The sequence below is a fragment of the Triticum aestivum genome, chromosome 6D (genome assembly GCF_018294505.1).
Source record: "Triticum aestivum cultivar Chinese Spring chromosome 6D, IWGSC CS RefSeq v2.1, whole genome shotgun sequence".
NCBI classification, from domain to species: Eukaryota; Viridiplantae; Streptophyta; class Magnoliopsida; order Poales; family Poaceae; genus Triticum; species Triticum aestivum.
In genome coordinates this window covers 376364467-376372876 of record NC_057811.1, presented here as the reverse complement: position 1 = coordinate 376372876, position 8410 = coordinate 376364467, and the positions used below count along the sequence as shown (strand labels likewise).

At 42.3% G+C, this 8410-nt stretch overlaps 1 protein-coding gene across 1 annotated transcript; it reads left to right on the top strand.

The window, feature by feature from the left end:
* Positions 1-3036: 3036 nt before the first annotated feature.
* On the top strand, positions 3037-8209 carry LOC123145203 (syntaxin-22). Its single transcript, XM_044564563.1, has 7 exons — positions 3037-3489; positions 3685-3778; positions 3901-4037; positions 6377-6451; positions 7419-7576; positions 7650-7750; positions 7829-8209. Exons 1-7 carry the CDS (start codon positions 3320-3322, stop codon positions 7892-7894), a joined length of 801 nt encoding a protein of 266 aa, XP_044420498.1. The 5' UTR covers positions 3037-3319; the 3' UTR covers positions 7895-8209.
* The last annotated feature ends 201 nt before the right edge of the window (positions 8210-8410 follow it).

The window sequence follows — 8410 nt, the reverse complement described above, 5'->3', positions numbered from 1 at the left end:
TCATCCTGGACATGCGAGTCCTCAAAAAACAACATAGTACCATCCAAAAATAATAAGTGTGAGACACTTGGTGCTCTTCTACACACTTCAATAGGAGTGATATCACCAGAGGAAACACTATGTTTGAGAATTGCAGAAAAACCATTAGCCATGAAAAAGAACAAGAAAGGTGAAAGAGCGCCGCCTTGTAGAAGACTACGCTGATACGCCTCCAACGTGTATATAATTTTCACTGTTTCATGCCATTATCCTACTATTTCCACATCCTTTTGGCAACAATTTATATTATTTTCTTGGACTAACATATTAATCTAGTGTTTGGTGCCACTTCGTGCTTGTTGCATATTTTTTGTTTCGCAGAAAATCCATATCAAACAAAGTCCAAACGCGATAAAATATTTACGGAGATGTTTTATGGAATACATCAGAAATTTTGGCGCAAGAATCAACACAAGAGGGGCCCACGGGCTCCACAAGGCAGGGGCCGTGCCTTGTGGGCACCCCGCAAGTCAGTTGAAATTTTTTCAGCCCGATCGGAGTTATGGATCTCCGGATATTTAAGAAACGGTGTTCGACCAGAAAACTGGAGCGCGAAACAGAGAAGAGAACAGATAGAGATCCAATCTAGAGGTGATCCCACCCCTTAGGGGCTGCGGCGGCCAAGGACCAGAGGACGAATCCTTCTCCCATCTAGGGGGGAAGGCCAAGCAAGAATAATAAGAAGATGATGAAGGAGGAGGGGGCTCTACCCCTTCTTTCCCGGCGGCGCTGGAGCGCTGTCGGGGGAACCATCGTGACGACGGTCTACGTGAACAACTTCGCGGCCGTCAACACCAACTCTCTCTCCCTCTATGCAGCAATGTAACCTCTCTCTACCAGCTGTAATCTCTACTTGAACCTGGTGCTTTATGCTACATATTATTATCCTATGATGTTTGAGTAGATCTCTTTTGTCCTACAGGTTAGTTGTGGTATAGTGTGATTGATATGATTAGTATGTTATTATGGTGTTGTCCTATGGTGCCCTTTGTTCCACGCAAACGTGTGGGATTACCGCTGTAGGGTGTTACAATATATTCATAATTCGCTTATAGTGGGTTGCAAGAGTAACAGAAGTTTAAACCTGAGTAAGGGAGTTGTTGCTTATGAGATTAAATGGAACTTTACACTTAATGCTATGGTTGTGTTTTACCATAATGATTTTTAGTAGTTACAAATATTTGCTAGAGTTCCAATCATAAGAACATGTGATCCGAGCACAGAAAGTATGTTAGTGTATGCCTCTCCCCATGCATATGATAAGTATCATGTGTGTCATATTCAATTGCCCATGGACAATCTTTCTCATTGTTCTACAAAAACTCTATACTAAAACAACAACTAATTTTGCAAAGTACTCCAAGTTTTATTGTGGTAAACTAGTTTTATTTATTGTTCTAAGTAAAGCAAATGTTAGTGTGCGTAGAGTTGTATCGGTGGTCGATAGAACTTGAAGAGAATATAAATTCTACCTTTAGCTCCTCGTTGGGTTCGACACTCTTATTTATCAAAAAGACTACAAATCATCCCTTGTACTTGTGAGTAATTAAAACCTTTTCTGGCCGTTGTCGGGGAGCCATAGTGTGGGGTGAGTATTCTCGTGTGCGCTTGTTGGCTTTATCTCTAAGTAGATTTTACGTTCTGTTCTTGTTTTCTATCTCTAGTTATGGGTAGGAAACGTAAAATACCAAAAAAAAATAGTTGTATTTGCTAACCTAATTATGGTTGAGAACCACCTATAATCTTTACTGCCGAAGCTTTCTACTTGGATCATCTTCGCTTCATTTGTGCTTGTGCTGAAAACCCAACTAACTTAGTTGAGGAAAAATCATTAGATAAGCATGCTTATTTTGTGTGTTACCATTTGTCTCAAAAAGGAAAACACGGATCAAATATATCGTTTGGAATGTATGCTTGGAATTTATGCTCTTACATGATTTTACTTGTTGTTCTGAGCACCCTAAAACCTTTCCTACCAATGTAAGTTTAATGATAATGAAGTTTCGGCTTCTTAATTTTTTATCTTAATGATATTTATAACTACTATGATATTGAATAAATTAAAGATTTTTTTTGCTTTTAAGAATGCCTATGAAATTGAGTCTTTGCTTGAAAAGTGTGGTGATACTCTTTATAAATCTGAAAAAATTTCCATACTTAAATATTGTTCCGAAAATTATACTTCTAATGTTTATATCAAAGAATTTATTGAGAGATGACTGCTACCATGGAAGAGACTAATATTTTGCAGACTCCTATGAAAGAAGAAATTACTGAAACTGTGAGCTCATTAAATGAAAAAGATGAGGAGGAGAGTGAAGAAGAAAAAGAGGAAGAGCGGATTGATCATCCGTGCCCACCTTCTAAGAAGAATAAATCTTTGTCTTATATATTGTTTAATTTTTCATCTGTGCTTACTCAAGGATGAATGCTACGATCCCTTTGAATTCGTTTGAAATATCTTTTTTTTATGAACTTGATGCTTGCTATGCGGATACTTATGGAGTTGAACTTGCTATAGAACCTAATGGGCTAGTTTCGTCACAAAGAACCTACCATTTGATAGAGATTTTTTTTCTATAACCGACCGTTGCCGTGTTGCCAAACAATATTAAAGAGGTACCAATACAATCCAACGGTGACGATAATTCGCGATCGTCTTTCGGCGCTCCGGTCGACGAACGAGACTTGCCTGCTCCCCGCGCGTGCGCCCATCCATGCTCCCGCATACGTGGCTTGATTTGATTGGAACAAAATAAGGCCCGGTCCCATCTTTTTAAAATCAGGAGGGGAGATGATTAGATTAGAAAGAAAAAAAAAACAGCCATAGAAGGACGGACGGGAACATGGGAGGGGCGCAGGCAAACCGGATCCCGGGCCGACCTGCTCGTCCTCGGGGCCCCTGCTGGACCCATGCCGGTGCGGTGCGACCGCGACCGGGGGGTGCGGTCGATGCCAAGCGCTCCTCCCAAATTCCGGGCGTGGATCGAGCCCGCGACGCCTGTTCTGTTCGTGCCACCTCGTGCTGCCCCATCACTCCTCTCTCATCAATCAATTTGATCACAACAACAGCCAATCCATCCCATGGAATAATAAAGAAACTGGGGCACCCCACTGCGTGGCCGGTGGCGACCGACGGCGACCCCCGCCCTCACCGTACCCTGCTACGCTCCGGCGAGTCCGGCCGACCGCCTCCGCCACCTTTCGCCGCACGGCGTGACCGAGTGGACGGGCTCGACGGCGGGCATCGGCCGGCGCGCGAGGGCGGGAGGGATCGGCGATGAGCTTCGCGGATCTGGAGTCCGGGGCGCTGCAGGCGCCCCGGAGGGGGAGGGGCGCCGACGCCACGCGCGCGCTCGTCTTCCAGATCACCACCGCGGTGTCCTCCTACCGCCGCCTCCTCAACTCGCTCGGCACGCCCAAGGACACGCCCGCCCTCCGTGATCAGCTGTCTGTCCTCACCCCCCTCTCCTCTCGCTCGCGTAATTTCATCGTTTGCTAGTTATTTGGAACAATTTTGCGCATTTCAACTTAGGAGCACATGGTTTGTGCTCTAATTGGTACTAAATCGAGGGGGCTAATGCCTTCACGGCATGCTTGGTGTCACTTTCTGAATTACTTTGTGCCACAACGATTTCCTCGCAGGCAGAAGACTAGTCATAAAGTCCTGCAATTGGCGAAGGATGCGAAGGAGAAACTGACGAGTGCTGCTGAAGCAGACAAGAGCACTGGAACTAGTGTCAGTAATATTTCACCACCTTTCTACGATTATATTCCCTTCTTTTAGATCAAGATTCAGTACATATGCCTGGATGAGGCCCTTTAAACGAATAAGCTAATGAAATTGGGTGTCACCTGCAGGCAGACAAGCGGGTAGCCGACATGAAGCTTGCCAAAGATTTTGCTGCGACGATGGAGGAATTCAGGAAACTTCAGAATCTTGCAATTCAGAGGGAGATGGCATATAAGCCGGTTGTTCCCCAGGGTGCTCAGCCAAGGTAATAATACTTGTCCACTCTAATATCAATTCATCCAGAAGTTTTATCTCATGTTTTTTTTGTTGACAAACGATACTTTATTTATTCATATGTGAGAACCAACATATCAGACACAATAAACGAGACCACCTCAATCAGAGGTGACTCCATCCAGGTACCGGGGGTAGAAAATCTAGCTAACTTAGCTATTTCGTGGGCAACTTGATTGCTCTCCTATTACAATGAGCGAACAAAACATGATTAAAGTCCTGAGTCATATAGTAGCAATCATCAAAGATAGCTCCCACCACTGAACTCGATCTTCCTTCTTGCAAGGCCGAAACCACCTCGGCATTATCAGATTCCAGCTCTAGCTTGTTACATCCGACTGTTCTAGCCAGGTTTAGCCCAAATCTAACCGCTGTCCCCTCTGGGGTGAAAGCATCGAAACAGACGCTCATCTTCTCATTGGCTGCCTCTATAAACTTCCCGTTATGATCACGGATAGTAGCATCAACACTCCCTTCTAGTTTATCCTCATCGAAGCCGGCATCAACATTCAATTTTATCTCATGTGTTTCATTACACATGAATAGCTACATTTATATGTAAATGAGTGGCACAGTTCAGGGCCATACCTGAGAAGTTGGGCGCCCGGTGAAAAGTTTTATTTTCATATCACACCGCTAAAAATTGTTTTAAGAGCTACAACTGTCAAATATAAAATTTTGGAATCATTACATACAAATTTATATTTTCTTTATCTTTACTCTTATAAAGATCTGAGTTGGTGGCAGTGTACTGTATTCACGTCTTAAATTAATTGGAATTACCACAGCTGTCATCCATTCTATGGAGGACTATTGGTTGATTCAACTGATGTATGTTTTGAGATAATTTTTTACATTTTACACATACTCAGCCACTCTGGGACTATGGTGGCACAAGTGTTTAAACAACTGATAATACATAACGAAAAGTAACTTCAATAGCAACACACAAGCATTAAGCGAGTAGCATAAATGTGTCACCATTTTATCATTACAGGGCATACCCAGTGCTGAAAGCTCCCACACAAGGTGGGGTCTGGGGAAGGGAATTTCTAGACAGCCTTACCCTTTAATTCTGCAAGGAGGCTGGTTCGAACCCAGGGCCTCCAGGCCACAAGTGGAGAGACTCTACCACTGTGCCAGGCCTGCCCCTCCATCATTATATCATTCCTCTTCAGTTATACTCTTAAACTTCATTTTCAAGTGCTATAATAGCCAATCCACTAAGTATATCTTGTGTCATTGTAGAACATAAGTATGTACTCAAAATTTTAAGTTTAGATATGTTTTGGAGAAATTATGAAGAAATAATAGCACTTGAAAAGACCCAAAGTGGTCGGACCTTTGCCTGGACCCTGCGCAAGCGGGATCTGCGTGCACCGGGCTGCCCTTTTATATTATGAAGAAAATATTAGTCAAAAGGTATACTACCATGAAGAAAACTGAAGTTGTAGTTAATTTCACATGGATGCTGCTTGCTACACATGTGATTGAAAGAGGAAGAGCATGGTGCGCTGCAATTAGAAGAGAAATGTGCAGCTGAGATTGGACGAGATGAAAATGGAGAGGCTTGCATGCGGTGGTCAGATACACAGTAGTAAAGCTCATGTATTTATTGCATAATCCTTCAATTCATGACTAATCTCATAATTATTTCTAATAAGTATAGAACGTATAAACAAATTGGGGGCCCTAGATATTTGGGGGCTCTGTGCAGGGGCACATCTCGCACAGGCTCCCTTTATTGATCTGGCACAGTGGACATATTAGTGGGGTGCATCTAATTCTAACCAGTCGCTAGTAGTATTTTCCTACTTTGTCCCGTTATTGGAGAAATGGGGAAGACTAAATTTTGAATAATTGGATCATTTGGATGATGTTTTGTATGTGAATCATTCTGACCATACCATACCGCTCTAGAAAACTATAACTTGATTGTGGCAATTTTCATGGCAAATCATTCCTGATACTGACAACCCCTAGCAGGGATACTGTCTGGCTTGTATTGACATTTTTTTCTCTGACTGATGGATTTTGTTTGGCATGCATAATCAAGCATTTATTGTTCATTCTTAATTTCGGGATTTAAGTAGAGCAACTCTTCTCCCTTTTGGTATATGCAGAAAATGCTCGTTTAACTAATAGTATAAGATAGTATTTTCCTGTTCTCTGTAATTACCCTACTTTTTATTTGCAATTTTGACGATGGCTTCTGCTAGTGATGCTGTTTTGTTGGAAACATAAGCTCTTTATTGTGCAGATTTGACTTGTTTAATATCCCTTACTGTTGTTGTGATCGTTGTGATACAGCTATACTATGAATGATGGAAGATCTGATTTTGATAAAATGCCTGAACAGCGCGCATTGCTTGCAGAACCAAACAGGTCAGTGTTCTCGTTGTCCTTTTTTTGTTATTGCTTCAAGTTCGTGGCAGGGTATTTGCTGTCAGTGGCCTAGCTTTATTTGCTTACCACTATCTGTTCACTTCTCACATGAAAAACATTCAACTATTGTAGTTGCATCCTTCTTATACTTGATCATGGCTGTGATAGAATAGGCACTATGAACTTCTGAAAGATTGTGTAAAAAACTGCTGCTACCCTGCAGTATTTAGTTTGTCTTGTAGACAGTACATCGCTTCATGAGTTTTATCGTCTCTTGATCCGATTATATGTTTTAACAGGTCTCATGCCTAAATTGTAGAACCCCCCCTCCCTAGAGGTAGAATATGCTGCTCATGCACTATTTTGACCGGGTCCAAATTGTGTTGTGCAGTGTGGTAACTAATCGTGAGTTTGTACAAGTTGATTGCCATATGAATTGAAGCTTTGCTGCATTGACAATTGAGTTACCTACTCCAAAGGGTCAAAGCAATCCCTTTTGTTTATTTATTTATTTACAAAATCTCCCGAAGTAGGATTCAAACCTACACCAGTAAATTAACATCAGCGGATCGCTCCACCACTGAACTACCAAGGGACAATGAGGTATGCGAGTCCTAGAGTCCAGCCTCCTCTGTCAACCCATGAACAATATGTGTCCAAAGCTTCTTTCTTAACTCAGAATTTCTTCAGTCCTAAATTTTTGGGCTTTGCTCGATTCCTCATTACACAGGGAAGCTCATAGGGGCTCTATGTTACATAACCTTTTTAGACTGGCAAGTCCTGTTTGTTGAAACACATGGTGTTAAAATATGGCATGCAAGATTCTTAATTAAAATCCTAATATGTGTTTTTTGAGCCAAAAGATCAATATTGTATGCAAGAATCAGCAGAATCCATTTCTCTCTACCCGCAAAAAAAGGAATCCATTCCTCTCACATTTTTTCGGATGGGCCATGCTACTCTGCAGGCTAGAGGTGTTGCAATTGGATAATGAAATTGTTTTCAATGAGGCTATCATCGAGGAAAGGGACCAGGCGATTCAAGACATCCAACAGCAGATTGGTGAAGTACATGAAGCATTTAAGGATCTTGCTACGCTCGTGCATTCGCAAGGAGGCATAATAGGCACGTTTTACATTACATTCTGCGCACTCCTGTTCCTTGACTTACTAGCTAACGCCGACATCTTTGGTAACAGAGGAAGTCGACAGCAACATTGAAAACTCTGCAGCCGCGACCAGTGAAGCGAAGAAAGAAATCGGCAAAGCGTCCAAGACTCAGAAGTCAAATTCATCCTTGGTACGTCAGACTTGTACAAATTACCGCATTGTCACTGTTCTAGCTTTTCTTTACCCTGCCCATTCATTTCATGTGCAGCTTTGCCTGCTTATGGTGATCTTTGGGGTTGTTTTGCTTATCGTGATAATAGTTTTGGCATCTTGAGACACGGATGCTTAGAGGCCTATTGGTGCACTCTGAGGAGCCATATTACGTGCAAGATTAATCCTCGCTGTGCGCCGAAGACTGTCGCTAACTGAAGTGTACATTTTCTTTTTCTCCCCTCTTTTTTCCTTGTGGTTTGTTAGTGCGTATTCTTATGTGGCGTGAGTCCTTTTTTTTTCCACGGCTTGCCCTGAGTGAACAGTGATGCTCTTTTTGCTCCTACAAAGGTTTGTTTGCTGCTTTGCTTGAGTCAGAAACTTGACATTCTGTAAGTATTTCCACTGAATAAAGTGAACAGAGATTATTCATTCTCAACCTTGCTATTTTTGTCTTGAAACACTTGATTGGAACTTGTTCGTTCTAAGCAACAAACAGGCGACAAGTCCTGGTGTCTAAAAGGGAAAGCCCACAAGTCTTTAGACCAGCTGCCGCAAGAGCAAACTAGAGACCTCCTCGTGTCAGCTTTGTCGTTGCAATCATAGAAAGACAAGTCATCGAAAGCCCTCTTAGCTAGAT